We start from the raw sequence: 23,127 nt of genomic DNA, 5'->3' as shown, positions 1-23,127 counted from the left end.
TACGCACTGTGAAAAAGGAGGGGATTGCGCTGCAGGGTCCATTGGACAGAGACTCCTTCGACTTATGTGTGTATGTCAACATATTCTATTCAGCAATATCATTTTATAATTTTATAGCTGCTGGATGACTTAAAGGCCCTATTATGCAAAAGCAACTTTTCTTACCTATTGGTACCTGTTTTTGTGGGTTTGGGATCTGCATAACTTCCGAAAATTTTAGATTGCGGAGATATATATCCTTCATACTTCTTTCAAACAAGCCATTTGGAATTTGCACAATTTGTGACGTTTTTGCAACATGCGACCTCAGTCGATATCTCCATATATGATAAAGGTTTACCCAAAGAACTTTGCGTGAGTCTGCCAATGTAGTCAGACATTGCTGTTAGTAAGTTCCTTCTTGTTCGCTATCCTCTTGTTGTGGGGCAGACTGTCTCGTACATGCACATGCATCCTCCACTGTTGCCATTTCTAATACAAAGTAGCATATAGTTCTAACTTATATTTGTAAGTAGACTCCATATGGAAGCGCTAAAATCTATAACATAGTTGACGGGGAGAAGACACAGTAGAAGTGGAGGCACGTAAATAAGACCGGTCAGAAAGCGGTTTTAAGATGGTCTGTAAAACATAATCTATGCAAACTTTTACCAAAGAACCACCATTACATGTTATGTAGACCACAAGGAAATGTTTTAAATGTAGAAAAAAAAAATGACCCTTTTATGGAACTTATTAAAACAAATTTAATTGATGCATTTTGTGTCTTCTAGTCTTATTTTTAATGGCATTCTTTTTTTCTTACAGGAAATCTATTCCCATATGCGTTTAGATCATTTAAGACACATCAATGCGCTGCGACGTGGTGATGGTCCACCGCCTCCCTGCAGAGTGCGCCGTCACAGCGTGCCTAAAACAGTTTTTGTTGTCTAGATTGCGATTATATATTGCAGAAAATGTGTTAGAGTGTGCTGCTTGTTCAACATTGCACACAGGTTGGAGATCATATTAACAATAATTAATTTGACAGGAAATAAGTGTTTCCATGGACACATAATGCCAGTAGTGCACGCAAAATCCTCATTTAAATAGAGCGGTCTGCGCCATCTTAGCACTTGTTATAAGTTGTACACACAGTCTTTGTAGCTCACACGCAACTAATAGAACATTCAATTTTGTAGTTTGCACACGCTGTTCAGCGTGTGGTATTTGAATCATAGTAGATCAGGCCCATTATGTTTATGTTCCACAAGTTAGATTCATAACTAGTATTTGAAGGCCAAGACATCATTATAATAATGAAAACAAGAGAGTAAAGTTGCTAAATGACACTTCTAAAAAAGTGAACTATCACATAGCTCGCGGATGTGGTAGCCACATACAGTATGTAGCTTCTCAAAAACGATCTCCAAACTTCCCTGTATGCTCCTTGCTTTCAAGAAAAAAATGGCACTGTGGAATCCGATTGACAGAAGATGGGTGGCTAGCTGTGGCCAAGGCAAAGACAGAGAGGCAGCCAGGACTAAGCTAATACTAAAAAATGGCGGGAGGGTGTAACTGCAATAGTTGATTGGCTTAGTCTGTGGCAAAAAGCTTTTGTCATTCGATTGAATCAATTCATATTTTACACATATTTTTTTATTCTCCCAGTGATAAAAACAGGACAAAACAAATCCCTTGACAGCTCAATATGGATTGTGTACATTTGTTTCTAAATATGGGACAATTTTGTTTTTCAAGGGACTGTTGGCAACCCTATTTGTACTACATTAAAGATGCTAAACCACTCCAAAGTTGGTCAATATATGCTAAGCTATCTGAACAAAACCTCCACATCACAGCTTTGTGTTATAGGTGACTAAGAAAATCGATGTAGTATCTAATAATGTAGTACTTGAGTAAATGGTAAATGGGTTATACTTGTATAGCGCTTTTCTACCTTCAAGGTACTCAAAGCGCTTTGACACTATTTCCACATTCACCCATTCACACACACATTCACACACTGATGGCGGGAGCTGCCATGCAAGGCCCTAACCACAACTCATCAGGAGCAAGGGTGAAGTGTCTTGCTCAAGGACACAACGGACGTGACGAGGTTGGTAGAAGGTGGGGATTGAACCAGGAACCCTCAGGTTGCTGGCACGGCCACTCTCCCAACTGCGGCAAGGCGTCCCCTGAGTAATTCATTTTATGTTTATTCATATGCCCAGGACCAATAAAAAAATGGGCCCTTGGGGCTGGGGGAACAAATACATGTTAGCAACACTAAAATAGCTATGACAGTGCTACAATAACATTAGTCATGTTGTAAAAGTAGGTTAGCCTGAAGAAAAACAAAATAATCAAACTTACAGCTTACACGTTTTGACCGGTGGATATTTGGCAGAACTCAAGGTTTTCTTTTTAAGATGTATAGTGAGGCCTGTTTTTAATTTTTTTTTTTAACTAACGTATATTTCATGAAGTGGTGGCTCAACTAGCAATAGGGCAGGTCAGAGGGTCATGTTCATGAGGAAGGAGGGATCTTGTTTATGATGTCAGTTCAAAAGCGACTGTTTTCATTTTGAAAAGTGGAGGGAATGGAAGATAATAAACTTTTCTCACATTTGGTGCTCATTAACAGGCCGTGGAGACACATATTATTGTTAAATTACAAAATAAGTACATTTGGCATAATCGGGCACCTTTAAATCTTAATTGTAATAGTTTATAATTGGTTGTTTCAGCTGTTTTTTTTCCAGTAAAAGCTTTATTGGTCCTTGGCACATATGCACAACAAAGACAATGTTGAAAAATGGTTGCAATATTAAAGATAATATTGTCAATAGACTAATGAGAAATTTGGACAAATTTAGATGGCTCTGTGCTGCCCCCCCAAAGAGACAGAATGGAGGTTTAGTGGACTGAGGTCGCAGATGCAATCTGAATGTAAAATCCCCTCATCCTGCAGAGGGGCCTTACTTCAGCTGCAAAGCTTCTTACATAACTGGGATTTACTTTTAAGTCTCTCAGGCACTGCTGTATTAGATATGATTAGTGGCCCTCCTGGCGCGTTGTACTCGTCCAAGTGGGCGCAACAGACTCCCCGAGGCCTGTAGGTACAGTGCAAGAACAAGGAATGGGCCCTCACCCACAAGCAGCATCTTCAGCCACACAACGCCCCGATTTTTCAAGTGTGATAAAAAAAAAGTTCTGCAGTCTAAAGCTGATCAAACAATCATCTCTGCTTGCTAGAATTACGGACTGGAAACAGAAAATCTGAAGACTCTTTCTCATAAGCTGAACGCGTCAGCCAAGAACCTGCAGAACTTCATCACAGGCAGGCGACGCAGCGGCCATTACGACGGCCGTGCCACTCGCAAACTACCCAACGACTTCCTTACCTCTGTGGTGGACCTCATTGCTGCTGCCAAAAGCCTTCTGGCGTGGCTGGACAGGTGAGACATGAACAGTTCCACGTGTGATAACGTTCAAAATACAAACCCCATCTCAAAGGCGAGGACAATCTAATGGTTAATTCCAGGTGTTCTTTCTTCACCAGGTCCCCATTTGCTTCTGTGGCAGATTACAGTGTGACCAGAAACAACGTGATCCAGCTGTGTCTTGAACTCACCACTATTGTACAGCAGGTAGATTATCTGAGAAAATTTATTTTTTTACATTTTGTATGTTTGTGACACTTCTATCATACAAACTGGTACACAGAAAAAGTCCATATAGACATGCTTGAATGAGTTTGTGTTTTTTAGGCCCAACATCTGTGACCTCTGATCTCACAAATGTTGAAATCAATCAGATAAGTGAGACTCAATTTGGTTGTAGATGTAGTTTTATTTATTATTTATTTCCATTAATACCAATACAAATAGTCAATCGGAAAGACAACAAATATACTTCTCTATTACTTTCTGTCATGTCCCCAAGGGGAGATAATTATTTCACGCTCCTTCCCCAAATTGAAATGCTATTGAGGACTTGGTCAAATGTATTATTATCATGCATACAATCACTTGATGACATCTGCAACAACTTAAAATAATTTCCAAGTTAAGTTTATTGATTCGTTTGGTAATATTTAAAACCAGATTGATTAGTTAGAGCACTGCTGCCACCTAGCTGGAAGTTTGGTTATCGTTCAAGCAGGAATAAAGACACAAATACTGAAAGTCCCCTTGTCTCTAATGCCCCCCCCCCCCCCCCCTGACATTTCACTGCGCCCCACTATTTCAGAAGTGCTGCATCAGATTTTTAAAACGCTCCATTCATTTTAATGCTAAGTCACCTATAGTGGTCAACATAAGCAAATGATTGACAAGTGCTCTAATGAGCACTGAGTCAAAAACAGTAGCATGAACAGCTGTGGCTGTAGGCAACTGATGTAGTCTTAAATTGAACTCAATTCGAGAGTTGCTGCATTTGAAGTATCAGAGGTGGTCCACATCCAGCAGCTTCCTCTGCCTGTGCGATAAAATGTTTGTTATTCCACTCAGCTGTTTATGTGTTACAATAGCCGCACTGCTGTTTACCATGAATTCATCACTGGTATTAATGCCGACTGAGCCGTTTGTTACTTACCGGCACTACAACATCGGTTTATGCACTGTAAGAAAGAGCTGACAAAATATAAGATAAAAAGACTAGATGTTAGGAAAATATACTAAAAACTAGTGAAATTATTTCTCCATGCGGCTAGTTAATTATACTTGATAAGACATCCTAAATTAAAATGGGTATACCTAGAAATTAGCAAGACTTTTAAGTAGAGATGTCCGATATTATCGGCCGATAAATTCTGTAAAATGTAATATCGGAAATTATCGGTATCGGTTTCAAAAAGTAAAATTAATGACTTTTTATAACGGCGCTGTACGGAGTGGTACACGGACGTAGGCAGTTGCGTCTCCCAGTCAGCAGCCCCTCCCCTGTCCCCTCTCCCACACACAACACAGGAGTTGCAGCACGACTGCAGCATGAGAGGTTTACTGGCGACGCTTGATGACCTCATCAACCCGCGGTGAGCGGAGCATAACAACAACAAGAGTGTGTTGTTGCCGGTGCTGTAGCCTTGGCTAACAAGCGAGCTCGCCCGGTGACTGACTAACGACACCATGTCTATGGTTTGGGATTATTTTAAAGTGTGTCTGACAGATAAAAAACTTGCAATTTGCAATGACTGCAAAAAGTTGGTTATGCGAGGAGGAACCAAGACGTCTTCCTTTAATACGAGCAAGTTGACCCCCCACCTCTTCAAGAATCATAAGTAGATACACGATGAATACAAGCGGAAGATGGATGAAAAGCAAACACCGAAAAAAAGTAGTACCACACAGTCTTGCACTAAATGAGGACTATGTTATTGTTTACTTTATTACTCTAGTATACTCTGGACTGAAGCTGTGTGCCTTCATTGTTTTTGTAGCTGTTGTTTTGAGGCATGTTTAAAAAAAATAATGCACTTTGTGGAAGTCAAAGTATAGTATTTCCCATAGTTGTAGTAGGTGTCAGGATTATCTGTTTGCACAAACAGATCCATAAGATGACATGGGTTTCACCTGGGGGCGTAACCCGAAATGAGCTGGACTACATATGCATAAACACAAGATGGCGTTCGTCACTGCTAGACGTTCGTGCACACAGGGGTGCAGATGTAGGCTCAGATCACTTTCTTGTGGTGGGTAAAATCAGGCTGAAGCTGAAAAAGGTGCAAAAAATGTAGCCCAAGAGACCCCACGCAGTGGAAAAGCTTAAGAACACCAACCTGTCGAGAAGCTACCGTGAGGAGTTGAGGAAGAAGCTTGAGGTACCACCACATCCTTCCATTGAGGAGCAGTGGAGTCTGTTCTCCCATGCCATCACTGAGACTGCGGAAACAGTTTTAGGCAGAAGAAGGGGCACCAACAAGGAGAGATGGATAACGGAAAAGACCTGGAAATTGATTGACGAAAGGAAGATGGCAACGATGGAAAGAGAACAGAAGAGGAGGCTCGGTAATTAAGAGTTGGACAATATCGGAATATCGGATATCGGCAAAAAAGCCATTATCGGACATCTCTACTTTTAAACTAGAAATAAGTATTTTATTCTGAAAACAAGCATTATTTAACTTGCAATTCTTCAATAAAGCATCCTTGGGATGTTGCAGAATCTTTAAACATGATTTTCTATGTGAGGTAAACCAAAATATCTTATTTAAATATTGTATATAAATTTAAATATTATATTTTCTCAATTGTCCCATTTTTAAACTGGAATAGAAAAATACAATTACTCATGCTAAAATAAAGATTAGTCAAAACTAAAAATAAGTTAATGGTAAATACAATTTTAAATCTTGGCAGCTGGCAAATACTTTGCATTGTTGTTGCTGGTTGCACACTATGCTAACAAAATCATTGTTTCTATATTTTGACTTTTACAATTTCAAGACTGTAGGAACAATCGTGTTATGTGCTCCGGGGCTTCCTTTTATGTTGTGGGCTGTCATTTTCTTTAAGTCATTGCGGTAAATATAGATGCAAAATGCTTAACACCACCAACACATTTCATTGTTTTGAAATTAACGTTATATGTTGTGTACGCCAGTATTCATAAATGTAATCAATCCTGAGTCACAATAACTAAGACAGATGATTATCTGAAGTAAAAATACTATTACGCTTTGTGGCTTGCATAGATATCATTGGCACTTTCTTATTAGTCTGAGTATGCTGATTAGGTGGAGGATCTTTCTGAGAATAAGTGAGAAAGTGGGAGAGAAGTGCCCCCGCACTGGTGGTGATTCATTTGTTTTGTGTTGGTGCATGTCTGTGTGGGAGTGTTGGAGGTTAGAGGTGCCAAGCTGCTTGCTTTTTTGCTTATATCCTCCTACAGCTAAAAAAAAATGCCAATAATAACTGGATTTGGACACATTCTCTGGTGATAACGCTGCTGCTCTCTGTATGTTCCCCCAGGATTGCTCTGTATTTGAAACGGAGAACAAGATCCTGCATGTGGTGAGTGGCTGAGTTCATTTTATACATTCAGATGAATACAAGTATCTCCCCCACACGCACTCTCTAAGGTAATTGTTTTAACCCCACTTTGTCCTCCCACAGTGTAAAACTCTATCTGATGTGTGCGACCACATTATCTCTCTGTCCTCGGACCCTATGGTGTCGCAGGCTGCACATCTGGAGGTGGTACAGCTGGCCAACATCAAATCCACTGAGGGACTGGTAAGTTCTCAACCAAAATGCTTCAAAAGCCAAACAAAAACTTGGAGTGTAAACCCTCATTCTGGGAGATGACGCTGGCATATAGAGAATTTTTGACAAGCATTTTTGCACGAGTGGTCCTCGTGTCATATAGAGCAGTATTTTTCAAGTTGTTTAGCTGTGGGACCCACCATCACCCTGTTATGTCAAGCGGGGAACAAAATTGATCATCACTAGAAAGTTAAATATTTCAAGAATGTAATTCTTAATCATTTGGATGATTATAATTTACAGCTGATAAAAGTCCCAAATTCAGTATCTCATAGAATTAGAAAATTGTCAAAAAATTCAATGTTGTAAATTACTGTTTGAAAAAATGATCTACAAAAACTTCCTGAGCCTTTAATTGGTCTTTTTGTCTTAATTGAACTTCTGAAATCAAATAACCTTTGCAGTGTGATTTATTGAGATGCGTGAGTAAGAACGGCTGACAAACGAACTTTGTGCAACTGCAAATTGCTTCTCATTGTTCACTTAAAAGAGCCGTTTAAACGACTTAAATCTTTTAGGAATGTCACTTCTCTACCAGGTAATGTTGCGCGATATAGACAATATACAATATAAATTATATTTAAATCTGGCTTTTAATACTATAGTCATATCGTGATAATGCATTTTGATGAAAAATTCTAGCTGTGTTCCCCAAATTTGACTGTGACACGCAAACAAGCTCGTTCTCAATGCACTGTGGCGTTTTTGCTAGCAAACCGGCGGCTAACGTCCCTCCAGTGTAAAGCCACTTCTAGGTCAGCAATCCTCACCTCCATGGCGGCAAATAAACTTAGTTTCTTACAGATATTATTATCACTGGAAGACGAGGAATAGCTAAGCATACCACACTACACACCGTATGAGGATACAATAACCCATGCTAACTGCTGAGCTAAAGCTTTTGAATACAAACTAAGGAGGGCAGATCGAAAAAAATACTGACAGTAACGATACCAGCCAGTTCAGGGCATTCAATCGATCGCAACTGGACTGCTTGGTTTGTCTTGGAAGATGTTTGCTGCTCATCCAAGTAGGCTTCATCAGTCCATTTGCGATCGATTGAATGCCCTGAGATGACAATGACCTGGATGAATGAGAACCTTCATAGACAAAATACCAGCCAGGTATAGTATGAGTAAATGGTCGATACGACAGTGATTAGATGGACAACTGAAATGATACAACTGGAAATGACGCAATATGTTACTGCATACGTCAGCAGCCTTTGTAACCAGTTTTGAAATTGTTCTATTATCATTTACATATCAAATAATATTTTGCGATGTATATCGTTACATAAGAAAGATTTGTACAATTTCCGACGCTCTGTGAGGCTATGAATGTGTATAGGCTGAGTCCTGACTGGTAAATAGATGAACGCGAATAAGGCAAGGAAAAAGGACTTGGATATATCAGCTTCTTGAGTGTGCAAGCGCCGCTGTATGATAGCCATAAATACATCTCGGAAAAAATTAATCTCTGAAGAAAAGAAAAAAAATAATATATATATATATATATATATATATATATATATATATATATATATATACACAGTATATATACTGTATATATACTGTATATATATATATATATATATATATATATATATATATATATATATATATTGTTGAAAGGCATTTAAAACATTTTTTTTAGCACATTCTATATTCATATTTTATTTCAAAGTATTATGTTTAAAATTCTTCTGTTAAGACACATCTCTTTTTTGTGTGTAAGAATACTTTCTTACACACACAAAAAATATTTGTTAAACACAAGGATTTTAAACATAATTATTTAAGAAGACGAGATGAACGCAAACAATTTATTTCAAAGTAGTCAGGTAAAAGGTAGAATTAAAAAAACAATTAAAATGTGTAAAGTTTTATAAGGTGTGTTATGTTTTGCGGCTCCAGACCTTTTTTCTTTATTGGAAAAAGGGACAAATGGCTCTTTTGATAGTTAAGGTTAGCGACCCTTGATTGGCAACACTAAATTGGCCCTAGTGTGTGAATGTGAGTGTGAATGTTGTCTGTCTATCTGTGTTGGCCCTGCGATGAGGTGGCGACTTGTCCAGGGTGGACCCCGCCTTCCGCCCGAATGCAGCTGGGATAGGCTCCAGCGCCCCCCGCGACCCCGAAAGGAACAAGCGGTAGAAAATGGATGGATGGATGGGTTAGCAACCCCTGGACTGTTGTACTTGTTCTAAAAGAAATAGCCCTTTACTCTTTTTTGCACACAAAAAATACTTGTGACCCAACATCAAGACTCTGTTCCCAAGTTTGTTGAAATAAACACAACAAGCAACTGAAAAAAAAACTGGAAACCTATTTATAGATCTCAATGACTTATAATAACACACAATGCCACAGTCGTCCATCCGTCCATCCATTTTCTACCGCTTGTCCCTTACGGCAGTGGTCCCCAACCTTTTTGTAGCTGCGGACCGGTCAACGCTTGAAAATTTGTCCCACGGACTGAAATACAATCATGTGTGCTTACGGACTGTATCCCTGCAGACTGTATTGATCTATATTGGTATATAATGTATATATTGTGTTTTTTATGTTGATTTAATAAATAAAAAAAATATATATTTATTTTTTTATTTTTTTATTTTTTTATTTTTTATTTCTTGTGCGGCCCGGTACCAATCGGTCCGCGGCCCGGTCGTTGGGGACCACTGCCTTATGGGGTCGCGGGGGTGCTGGAGCCTATCCCAGCTACACACGGGCGGAAGGCGGGGTACACCCTGGACAAGTCGCCACCTCATCGCAGGGCCATACTGAGTCGTGTTTGACTCAAAAACAGCATGTATGAATGTTCTGTCGGCATGCAACTCACATTCTACCAAAAAATGCTTAGGTATAATTTCTTGCAGAAATGTTATTGAACATCGCAGAATCACACCAGAACCTGTGTTCCTTATTTCCAGCGACTTATTCAGAGTAATTGGGACAATGTTTCTGGAAGGACGGGTCGCTGCTCCATTTTTAAGATGGTACTTTAAATATCGGATGTGGCATGAGTTCCCATTTCACCAGCGAGACTGTGAACACTATGCACTGCGGCGCTGACCTCACAGTAGTCCCAAAACTAGGTTTTGCTGAGCTAGCGGGCAAATGAGTCAGCTGACGTATGATAAGAATGGTCCCCCATGTTAATATTGGGGAAAATAAATGAAAAAAAACTGGGTTATGTCAGAAGTAAAACACACCAGAACCATTAAGACTAACGGGACAGCCTCTTGGCACTGACCCACTCTGCAGCACAGTTGTCCCAGCTTGGGGCCACAACAACTGCCCACCCCCCACACAAATACTAGAAAGGGCCAATAGAAGTTCTCTCATCCGTTCACAGAACACTGGGCCCAGTGGCCTAAAAATAAACCTCTTACTGTCATCTGCAAGATTAGCATGCTGCCACTGTTTATCTGTTAGTGTGTTCACGTGCACCCTTGCACATCTGTGTGTGTGTTTTGGATGTTTGTCATGCACTCCTACCCCCTTTTAGTGAAAGCAGTTTTATCTGTATCTACAACAAGATGGATAATCCTCCATGTTTGATTCGATCTGAACGGAATCCCAACAGGACATGTACACAATTTGATATCCGCCTGGCCTTCTTGGACCACATTTTTTCATGCTGAAATGTTTCTAAATGCCAAACATTTTTGCTTTACAAGCAAATAACATCTGCTAAAATACAATAAAAATATGTGTTGTTACTCAAGTCAGCTTGTTTTTTTCCGTTTTACCACAGGGCATGTATATCAAGTCAACATACGATGGATTGCATGTTATCACGGGCACAACAGAGGGAGTAAGTGAAAAATCCTTATTGTAGCTTATGCAACATGTAAGGGGAAATTGATTGTACTGTAAGTGAGCTGCATTTAATGAATGCCTCTGTTTGTGTTTTCAGTCTCCAGCTGACCGCTGTAAGAAAATCCATGCTGGAGATGAAGTCATTCAGGTCAATCATCAGACAGTGGTAGGTATGACTTTGAGTTTTATTGCATGTTTTGCCCAAATCAAGTAACCTGCGGGTATCTTTTTGCATTTGCATGTAGGTCTTGTGTTATTAATATTTTGTACACAGAGTGTGATGTGTAATAATAACACATGTATGCTCACTCACTGGACAATTTATTAGGACCAATAACCCTCTTTTTATTAAAAACAAAAATATTTTTACTGCATTTTTTCCCAAATAAACAAATAAAACTTGTTTCATTGGCAGCTCACGAGGTACACCAGACTATTCCATGACCACCAAAACAATTTTTAGAAATGACATATGGTAAGAAAGAAAAATACATAAAACAATAAAAAAAATTATGTTTTAAAACTTTTTTATTTTGACTACATTTATTAAAACACGGAAATTAATTTAAAAAAAACCTTAACAATAAAAAATAAGTGTTTTTCGTCAGTTCAACACAATTTTCTGTATTTTTCTTTAAATACCTGTAAATAGATAATGATGTTCCATTAAAACAGCCAATTCATGAGTTACCGCAGACAGTATGTTATGAGGACAATTTTGAAAAAACTGCGAAAACTTTCAAAACAAGTTTTTAAAATATTTTTAACTAAAATAAAATTATAAATGCTGTATATATATATATTTTGCCAGTTCAAAAACATTATTCATTAGGTACACTTGCCAATCTAATGAGGACCAATACACATTTCTGAAACTGCAAACAATGTAATCTAAATCTAAGATTAAAAAAAAAAATGTTTTGACAAAACATTAACTTTTTTAAAATGGATGGATAAATTAAAAAATATACTTAATAATTGCCATTTTTATAATACTAGACAATTCATTAGGTACACCTTTCAATATATTGAGAGCCACTGCAATACTAAACTCAGTGACAACAAAAACAAGCATTATGTTTGTTGTCATATTACCGGTATATACATTGCACTAATACATCAAGGGCCTGATTTACTAAGATCCAAATACCACACATTAAACAGCGTGTGCAATCTATAAAATTGCGTGTACTATTAGTGGGAGTGTTGTGTGCGATCTACTACCATTGCACGTGCTATTCATAACTAGTGCAGGCTGCCTTATTTACATGAGGATTTTGTGTGTACTACACATCTTTCACCATGGAGACACTTGATCATTTACTGCACATTTATGTTATCATGCTCCTACTTGTAGCATTTTGTGTCGAAAAATCAGCAGATATGTTCCCCTTTTTATGGGCAATTTAGAAGCAGTCACGTGCATCCACAATAAAACCCACTTTTTTATGCACTGCAGATGAGCTCATCATTAGAGAAAAGCTGTACTTATTTTACTCAATACACAAAAAATGCATACTTTCAGGATTTTTCTTATATTCTAAATGAAAAAAACGAACGTCATGAAAAAAACGCCAGCAGACACCAAAACGCATCAATTGAATTTGTTTTTATCTTCCCGTTGAATCACCCAGCATGCAGTATACAGTTATAAAAGGATGTTGCTGTATAGACGATATGTCTAATATTTTTTATTTCTTACAGACCATGCAAATAGTCATATACACACGTTCTCTGTTCGTCCTCTGTCTTTGCGGCACAACAACAGCACCAATCCTGCTGCCGTGTATGTAACTGTCAGTTTGCACTCACTTTTCAGAGGTGCTAAATAAAACGCTAAATGGTGCCTGCAAAATGGTGATAAGTGTTAATAAATCACATTGCGCATGCTGTAATATATATTTATATATATCTTCTCCTCCCAGTATTGTGGGCGTTTTGATGATCAGCATATATACTGCATATTATTAAAGACAGAGACAAAATGGATTGCATGCTTTATTCTTTTCACTTTAAGGGGAACTGCACTTTTTTGGGGGGAATTTTGATTATCGTTCACAATCAATATGAAAGACATGACGACGAATGGATTTTTTTAATACATTCTAAATATTAAATAAATTCGATCAAAAGTCCGCTTACAATGGAGCCTATGGGAGCCGTTCAATTCAGCCTATAAATCCCTTAAAAAAACATCCAAACACCCCCATTAGGGTTTTATATACATGATGTAAGTATATATGTAATGTAGTAGCAAGCATTTATAGTAACATTTAATATTTAGGTATATTGATCATTTTAAGCATATGTGGTCCATTAATTTAAAAAAACGCATCACCGCCCGAATGCAGCTGAGATAGGCTCCAGTGACCCCCTGCGACCCCAAAAAGGGACAAGGGGTAGAAAATGGATGGATGGATGGCATCACGTTTGCTATTTTTTCTTTATCACAGATTTCTGCTCACTGCAGACTTTATGAGAGCCAACAAACATAATAAATCATCACTTACTGTGAAAGGTCTGCTGTCACTAGGATGCCGACTGCTGGGATATTCATATATTTCCATTTAGATAAAAATCCTTGTAGAGAAACAGAGTGGGGGTGCGGGGGGCGGAACAAGCACTTTTCGCGACGTTCTCGCCAATTCCAGGTCATAAAGGGCTGTCAAAGTATCTCAACTTTTTGGATTATATCCTCAGCCATCTACTTTTCAGGCGAGATGCATGATTTATGATCTACAAAAAACACACAGGGAGCAGGGAAGCGAGGAAACAGCAGATTACTTGATGATGTAAACATAGGGACAAACGGGAGCGATTATGGCGCCTCTATGAATAGATTGTCTGCGTTAGCGCTTATAATAACTATCATTATAGTTAATATTCAAATCATAAAATATAAATTGGGTATTGTTGGCGCTTTTTGAATGGTTATGTATTGGATTTTATGGGTGGAATAGTGGCGCTCCCATTGGCTTCGCTATAAACAGACTTTTATTTATGTTTATTTAATATTTAGAATGCATTAAAAAAAATCCATCTGCCGTCATGTCTTTCATAGTGATCGTGAACGATGGGCAAAATTCCAAAAAAAGTGCAGTTCCCCTTTAACAGACACACTCCACTTTGCACACGTTTAGTAGATCATATTTGCTATCAAGTTTGCACTTGCTTTAGTACATGTAAACCTTTAGTAAATCAGGCCCTAAATGTGTACTACTCATTAACCGCCATCACGGAAGTCATTTTCCTTGTTCTTTATATCTCCATTTCTGTTTCCTTCAGGTTAAACTAAGTGTGTGTAGAAATGTCCAAACAAAAGAACTCAGACTATGTTTTTTATGTAGGAAACATTTTCTAAAATAATTGCTGTTCGTATGTGTGTGGGTGCTACAACAAAATGTACACTAATTATGCGGCTGGAGTCAGTTTTTTGTATCAAGAATATTTTCATGTGCCGATGTAAGAGCAAAAATATGTGCTTACTCCTTTTGGAAAACAACAACAAAAGCAAGCTAATAGCAACCAACCCACCTCATCCATGGCAGTTATTCTTAGAGCAAAGCAGGACCATGCAGGTGTAATTACTAACATCCATCATGGTTTTTCAGCGATTAAAACTGAACTTGAGCCATGTTTTATATTTATGATTGCCTTCACCAAAAGTCTTTTTGCTGTTGTATTTGTGTGTGTGTTTGGAAGGCTCTCAAAAGGCGAAGCTGTGTCCTCCACATTTTTAAAAGGTCTCAAGTAGCGATTGTGTGTCGATTGAGCCATCAGTGACTATAACTAAGTGTTGTTACAGGCACTTGCTCTCTGGGAAATTACACTAAAATTTAAACTACTGATTTTTTTATTAGGTCTTTTTTGTGTCAAATATTTTAATTAAAATGCTCAGTTATACCAGAGAGGTATTCATTCAACCATATGCTCATTATTGTGGTTGAAGTTTACGATGATGTTGGACTTCACTACATCATACCGAGAACTATTTTACAATTTTGTACAAAGAGTCGACCCTCTTTTATCGCTGTGTAATGGTTCCAAAAATGACTGCAATTAAATAATTTCCGCGAAGTAGGAATTAGTAATTATAAATGAAATATTTTCATAGTGAGAGCATTAAAACTTGTTTACAACCTTTTAAATACAATTTTCAACGTTATAAGAACCCTCTAGACATGAAATAACACTCTTTACACTCTTTGAATCCAATAATAATGCTACCTGAGGCTAAGCCAATCAGTGGCATCGATACTGAACTGCATGTTCGGATTGGTTTTGTTTTCTCTAGTGGCCAATACTAGTGTGATTTTTGTATTTTTAGTTTATTTAGCCATTTTTATGCTAGAGAATGCTTAATTTAGAACCAATTTTTTTTTCCGAATATGCTTTAAAAAAACTTTTAAAAGTTTTAAAAAAGCAGCGATGTGAATATTTGAAGCGCAAATTGGAGACTGTAGATAAAGTGACCATATACTGTATATACAGTATATACGTATGTGTATACATCAGTGGTGTGCCATCAGGGCCAGCAAGGCCTTCTCTGCTGGCGTAACATAACCAGAAATCATGATCATAATTAAAGATACAATTATTTTTTAATTTACTTTCCCTAAATGTCTAAAAGTATTCATATTCTCTTCATGTCATATTATGCTCCTTCCAGTGCTGTTTTTTTTTTTTTCAGTTTTTTATCCAATCAAAATTCAGCTAGCTTATGTTGCCATGCTGTACGAAATCTGCTCGAGGCCTTCAGAATCAACAATGCGGGCGTCCGTGCACTGTAAGCGAACGGGGACGTACAGTTATAGACAGTTGCGATAGCCAATCAGATCACAAGTTGTTGACAGTAGCCTATATAAGTAGCCTGATGTTAACGAGACTGTGATTGGATACTCACTTGTCATTCCAAAGTGAGTATCCATTCACAAGTTGCAATATAGCAGGAAGCGGGAAGTGTTGCGCCGTAGCCAGACCGGCATAGCAGAGAAGGAGAACAAAACGTTGATTAGTTGGCAGATATATATTTGCAAGGCCCTTTTCAAGAAGGATATTTAAAGAGAAACTACATCTTGTGAGACGATGTCCGCCAACCCCGGAAGCTAGCTCAGCTGTTCTGGCGATGAAATGGGGAAATGCTTGTCATTTCCACTCGAATAAGCCGACGACGAGGGGTACCACTGGCTTATACGGCGTCAAATAGGTGCTACAAATTGTGGGATCAAATTTTTTTTTTTCACTTTTAATGTTTTTTGCAATTTTAATTTTGACACTACCACATAAGATATGTTTTAATTGCTGATGCGTTTTAATTGATTTTTAAATGTGGCAGAAAATAACCCGTTTTGTACACTGTTGGTGTGTTTCTATGCCCAGTAGGGCGCAAATATGTTCCTGTATAGTATGTCTCCAGCAATGGTCATGTGGTGACATCAATTATGGTATTTTGAGAGGTAATCGTTGATATATATATATATATATATATATATATATATATATACAGTAATTAATGTATAGTGAAGGCAAGCAGGAAGCATGCAGCAGCATGAAACAACAAGAATTAAGTGTGTATTTTTTGTAAGCCAGACATGTCAATCTAAACAAACTAAAAATAAGTAATCCTCCAAAGTGTTTTGTGATTGACTTTGAAAATTGTGATCACACAACATGAAACTGTCAAATATTTGTCTATGCTTGGCAAAAAAAATTAGGGCAACTGTGTGAAATAAATAAGCGGTGATAATGGTTGGCACATAAATGGCTTCAAACATACTGATGTAAATTGTAGCACAAGGGGAATTGTGTGACATTTGACAAATGCATTAGTTGTTCTGCAAAAATAGGACAGGAAACAAGAAAATTGGGCATCTTGAGCATTAGGCATTTGACGTTATGGGCAAGCACAGCAAAGTATTTGTGCAAGCTTTGTGTTCTGTATGTGTCTCTTTAACACTCGTTCAGTGAAAGGACTTCTCTGCAGTGACTGTCAAGATGAAAAATGGCTGGGAAAGTGACAAAGTAATTGCTTGGTTAGTGCCTGAAAAAGTGCACACTTTCCCAGGCTGCTGAAAATACACAACAGACCGAACATACACAAGGAAGAATATTTCACCATAAACTCCAGCTGGCACATTTGGCACACTAAGAAAGATCATTTCAATGGGCAGCATTGTTTTTTTTAATGCCAAACATCATCAAAGGGGGTTAAAGTGTGTTTACAAGGCGTGCAGCTGTTCTTAACTTCGGGGTTTAGTGCGACTTGACAGAACCTTCACAATGATGTCACAGGAGCCGTGTAAGCTGCTCCATGGCCTCGAGTGTTGCATTTAAGGCTGCAGCTCTACTGCACTTCTTACCATCATAATCCAATATTACAACAATCAGCACACAGCATGCCAAGTAAAACCCTGATTTACATCTAAGTAAAATGAAGTTCCAATTGCGCAAAATCTGCATCGGGTGAGACTGTGCCACGTTCTATCCAGCTGATGACAATGTGGTGAAAATGGTTTTAGTTCCAGTATATATTTTGTATACAGTGGTACCTCAGTCCAATAGATCTGTTGAAAATCGGAACGTACATAACCCAAGTTTTTTTCCACAAAAAATAATATAAATCTAACTAACCTGTCCCACACACCTTCAAATATAAACACAAAACACATTTTATAGATAATGATTACATTTTTACATCAATAGAACAATGTGAAAGACATACTTTCAAGCATGGCAGTGGTAGCGTCATGGTATTTCTGGGTTGCAATCATTTGACCTCGAGGCACTTTTGGGTTTCAGGTGGAAGGCAAGAGTCCCATTAGGCTACTGTTTATTTACATGCATCAGTGCATATTTACGTGTATTTGAAAGGTTTAGATAGACAGTCTGAACTTTAGAGGCAAGTTTACAAGCTATCATGAAAAAATAATGATTTGGAATGGAGTGAATTATACACTCTTTAGAAAAATTATTTCCTAGAGATTTTAACCATTCATCATCGCCAAAGTCAACTGTTCAAGTCACTGCTCGACAGCACTTATTTTACACTCACCTAGATGTAAAGTAAAAAAGATTGGAGGCACATCATGTCTTTACATATGGAGGGGCCCACAAATAAAGTATTAATCCGTGAAAAACAATGTTGGACTTATTTGTGCATTGATGAGTAACGTATTTGAATGACAATAACAAGTTCCGTATTGCTGTGATCGTTACGAGAATGAGAAAAATAAAACATTTAGTTTTTCCAGTTGATTTCCTGGTTCAAATATTTTGCTGTCATCTACAATTAATATCCACAGTTGTTTTAACGGTGTGAAGTTCATATTTTGTCTCATTGTTTAGTTAAATTTCCCTGTTGTTCAGCAATGTTTGGTTTCCAACAATATTTAGTGATATCAAGATTCAGTGTGCTGTTGAGCCTACGAGAGATTTATTAATGAGGTTGGAGTAAAAAAACACGACTTTCATTCATAGTTACTGCATGCTGTGTGTTTAAATGTTTTAGCATATTGCTCGTATGTCCTCCTTTTGATGGAGTAGCAACCGGACTTAATTTCCGCCCGCAGTAATTGTTAAGGGAATTGTGTGAAACAATGGCAAGCGATTCCAAGGAATTGATACACTGGGTACCAGTTCTGAATAAGAACTGTTTTTTGATTCCCGTTCCTAGTCCTGCTATTGTTGTTCGTTAGGTGGGCTGGCAGCTGAAGAACTTGGTAAACTTACTGCGTGGGGACCCAGCGGGTGTCACCCTGACGCTGAAGAAACGCCCACAGAGTACGCTCACCTCCACTCCGGCTCTGCTCAAGAACATGCGGTGGAAACCTTTGGCTTTGCAAGTATGACTACTACAATACTTTCATCCTCCACATACTGTACTGGATCTGTTGGGTGTGCCTCCTTCTTGACTACAAGTGTGCGTCATGTTGGTTTGATGTCAAAAATAAGTGTGCAAAGACAAAAATATGCCATATCAAGCAGCTAATGGCCGTGCTTGAGAATACTTACCTCCACTACCTGCCTGAAGCACAACACGCCACTGATTGGTTGAAGGTTCCTGCAACACTGACACTGCATCTGCTGTCCTACTTTATCCAAATAGGAAAATGTGCCAGAGCCACAATGGGTACAAATGAGGGTGAAATGTGTGTTAGTGTGGTCCAGTCATTCTTTGAGCACCAGACCAGAGAAAAAGCTTCAATTCTGCCCCCTCAAGGCAACGAAAGTGCTACGTTCCTCTGCATCACGTGTCCCTTCTCCACTTAAACCCCATCTGCTCCCCTGCTGGCATTTTGGAAGACGGATAATCAGAAAATGAAAATGTAATGTATTAATTTCTGCAATGTTGCCAATATTAGCAATTGCTGCTGAAGCTCTGACACACAAAAAAGTACACTATTGCATCTTGTCACTGCTTTTGTGCTTTTGTTTGACTGAAAACCTACATATAGACACATAGGAGTTGAATACTTTCACGCGAACATACAGAAATGGACTAATGAAACCTATTTTTAGCAATATAACATCTTCTAATTAGGGTTGTCACGATACCAGAATTTCAATAGTCGATACCAATACCTATGAATTTCCACTAGTCTCAATACTTATTTGATACCATGGTAAACAAAATTGTACCCATTTTCTTTTAAATGACCTACTTCATTTAAAACTGTCAAGTATTTAAGATTATCTTTTTTTTACACATACCGTATTTTTCGGAGTATAAGTCGCACCGGAGTATAAGTCGCACCTGCCGAAAATGCATAATAAAGAAGGAAAAAAACATATATAAGTCGCACTGGAGCCCGGCCAAACTATGAAAAAAACTGCGACTTATAGTCCGAAAAATATGGTAATTTAAATTACAGTGTCAACTGCCAAGAGGTAAATATACAAACGTACATTCAAAAATAACAGGAGTGGCCTATAACCTACCAGTATATCAAAACAAACAATACTGTGCTTTAATATGCTCATAAATAACAACAACATATTATAATATTAAACTATTTTGCATTCTAAATAGAACAGCAGTGGGATGGAGCCTTCAAGTATATAAAACAAACAATATTGTTGTTAATATTCTTTGAATATTTTGGTAGTGTGACATCATCGAGTAATTAGTAATTAAATAGGCTAATAAAAAGGATACAATTAATTGAAAGACAAATATGTGTTTCTTTACTCGTTATTAATATCAGTAATTCCGTCTTTTGTCATTACGTTGTGCTTTATCAGCACTTTGCACTCTTCCTGAGGTTTTCTGCACGCTGTAATATTGCAAACTGGCTTGTGGTAGCGGATGTATTGGTTCGTGACCGCTTGTATTTGATTACTGAATAAATCTACGATGCAAGATACACCTCTCTTACACTTTTAATATGTACCACTACTTGCTAATTTCAGCAACAAAGTTGCTGAAGTGCATTACAGTTCATTCATTCTACTGTATGTCTTGTGGCAAACCAGTATCGATACTTTTGACAACCCTACTCCCAATAATCAGCTGTGAGTTATGCAACACATATGCTACAGTTTATACTATATTGTACACTTTTGCAGTGGTCGACAAAGGCAAACATGCAGGCATGACCTAATAATTTACAGTATTATTGATCAACTGATTTTTACGTGTTTAGTAATGACATAAAAAAATACCTTTAAATTTTGCCAACTTTATTGAAAGGCAGGTATCCCTCAGGTTTGGTGCCCCTGGTAGCCTGGCTGTTCTTTGAACTTGCAGCATTTCTCTCATGTACTGTAGTTACTGTGGGGGTTTCAAGTCCTTTTGGCATTTTTAGCCTTTTCTTTTGCATTGTGTTTTTGATCCAACATTGGGTGTGTGGTTTTGGATAATTTCAGTTTTTTAAGCATGTGGGCATTCCTGTTTGTTTGCCCCTGTAAGCCAACGTAACGTTTGGTACAGTGTATGCTGAATTTACAGTCACTCGCATATTATCATTTGCCATGATCGGTGCTATATCAAACAATGACATAGGTACTGTATATTGCACTATTTTAAAGGTACCATCAAACCAACATTAATATATTGTTAGAGTGCACAAGAATCAGGCCTGTTTCAAGAGGAGGGGGAGGGCATAGAATTTTAGCAAAATGTTGAGCTACTTTTTATCTATTCATATATTTTTACTTGCTTTAAAAGTAATCCTAGCTTATTCTTACATTTTGTACACAGACCATGGGGCTAACAAAGCAAATTGAAAGCATTAAGCGCATCTCTTTTGGCGTTCACAATGGTTGTTACATGAGCATTAAGGTAGGTTGCAGTTCATGCAGTAGTTTCAGTGTCATAATAGCAAGTGGCCATAAGGGCCCCAAAATAGCAAAGTCTTACGGCTGTCTTCATTGTTCTTCTTTGGCTTCTGGCTTCCTGAAGGGTAATTTCGCTCCATAATTGAACTTTAGTTCGACAAGCAGACTCAGCAAAAGTTCAGACACCATAACATTAACGTCACGATGAGTGGCTGCACATGGACTTGTTGGCTACTGGGAGGGGCCCCCTTGGGGGGGATTCTTATAACAGTGTCATTGAATTGACACTGTTGCAGTGTGCGAGGATGGGGGTCTTTCGGGGAGATTCCGACGGTGTCTTTGACATTATTTTGGCATTTTCAGTGTAATTTTTGGTCATAGAATCACACATTTGTTGATGCTGTTAAATTTGAATCCATAGCTAGTCTTTGTCAGGGGGCCCCTTTTTTAGCTGGGGTCCATAGGTAATTGCCTAATTTGCCTACCCGGTTGCGACGGTCCTAACAAAAATTCTTTATGAAAAATATAAAAAAATGATCTACCAATTGAGCTGACATTTCAGCACCTTCTAAAAGCAGCTTGTGTCTTTGCAATGCTACCAAGAAAAAAACATATTGGGGTGAATTTCTAATCAAGTCATATGCTTGGCATCAATTATGTTAGAATTATTATTTACAAAGTCCATGTTGTTTGTCCAGATTTTTATTGAGGATGAATAAACCAGCAGAGTTGTACACACCAGTGAGAACAGCAGTATCTAAAATATACAGTGCTGCTCATATCTCCTCAGTCACTCACTCCATGTAACTGTGACTCCCCCTTTTCTCCTTGTCCTCCACACACACATATGCATACATTCACTCACACACAGCCACTGTTCCCTCAGAGCCCCAGCAGCAGCGTGGCAACACCAACCAGCACTTTAAGCACCCCATCCAGGAGGGGAAGCTGCGCCCTCCAGGACCTCTACATCCCCCCTCCTCCTGCAGAACCCTACACCCCCAGGTAAAGTTATTTTCCAGTTGTGTTGGTGTACCTAATGTTGTGGTCAGTGAGTGTATGTTACAGTAACAGTAATGCAACAACAGTCATTTGCAGCAGGTGACATGTTCCGTCATGGCCATGAATATTGACACTATTTACTCAGTGGTGACACTACGAGACTGGCCTGCGTGTTAGTAGCGAGGGAGGTGATACATGTGACACGTGTGCAGGGGAGCAGAGTTTTCAGCAATAAACAAAGCCTTTTGCTGAGTGTGCATGTGTGTAATGTGTGGTGATAATTTGGAAATGAATGCTCATTTATGGTGTCTTTCTCACACATAACTACTTTGTGAAAACTTGACTTAAGTCTACTAGTGAAAACAATCAAAAAATAGGAAATATTTGTCATAACGTTTGGCATTATTAGGATAACATTGTTATGACAACAGTTCACGGTGGGCTTACTGACATTCTTATTTTCGTGGATTTATTACCTCTGCCAAGTGCAAAAAGCAAGGCATTGTGGATTGACTCATTTATTTTCAATTTCCCTGTTACCGTAACCTTGCATTGGTGCCAATTGCAGGGGATGTTACTGACGTCACGTCACGTCCGGCTCACGTCCCGCCCAATGAATACTGGTGGTGGTCAAGCGAGCTCTGTTTTCAATGGGTACTAGGTGCCATTTAGCCTTTCCCCCCCAAAAAAAAGCCCTATGCTTGTGTTGTTTTTGGCTGTACTAACCGTTCAAATCGCAGAAAGAATAAACGTTTATTCAGAGTTCCTTGAGAGGT

The 23,127-nt window shown here is 38.4% G+C and overlaps 1 protein-coding gene across 6 annotated transcripts in view; it reads left to right on the top strand.

Annotated features, from left to right (window-relative positions):
- Positions 1-23,127, top strand: part of LOC133607523 (connector enhancer of kinase suppressor of ras 2-like) — a 76,710-nt gene that overhangs the window by 23,615 nt on the left and 29,968 nt on the right. For 2 of the 6 annotated variants that reach the window (XM_061962238.1, XM_061962235.1), the window contains exons 3-10: positions 3,238-3,440; positions 3,545-3,632; positions 6,954-6,995; positions 7,098-7,217; positions 11,010-11,069; positions 11,172-11,240; positions 18,769-18,915; positions 22,221-22,354. In XM_061962238.1, the coding sequence (XP_061818222.1) occupies positions 3,238-3,440; positions 3,545-3,632; positions 6,954-6,995; positions 7,098-7,217; positions 11,010-11,069; positions 11,172-11,240; positions 18,769-18,915; positions 22,221-22,354 (863 nt within the window). Of the gene's footprint in view, positions 1-3,237; positions 3,441-3,526; positions 3,633-6,953; positions 6,996-7,097; positions 7,218-11,009; positions 11,070-11,171; positions 11,241-18,768; positions 18,916-22,220; positions 22,355-23,127 lie in introns of all 6 variants that reach the window. The other 4 variants (XM_061962233.1, XM_061962232.1, XM_061962237.1 and 1 more) reach the window with 3 other exon arrangements.

Source organism: Nerophis lumbriciformis, linkage group LG09 (genome assembly GCF_033978685.3).
Source record: "Nerophis lumbriciformis linkage group LG09, RoL_Nlum_v2.1, whole genome shotgun sequence".
In the NCBI taxonomy this organism is placed as follows: domain Eukaryota; kingdom Metazoa; phylum Chordata; class Actinopteri; order Syngnathiformes; family Syngnathidae; genus Nerophis; species Nerophis lumbriciformis.
The sequence above is the reverse complement of the archived record's forward strand: the minus strand, read 5'-3'. Positions and strand labels throughout refer to the sequence as shown.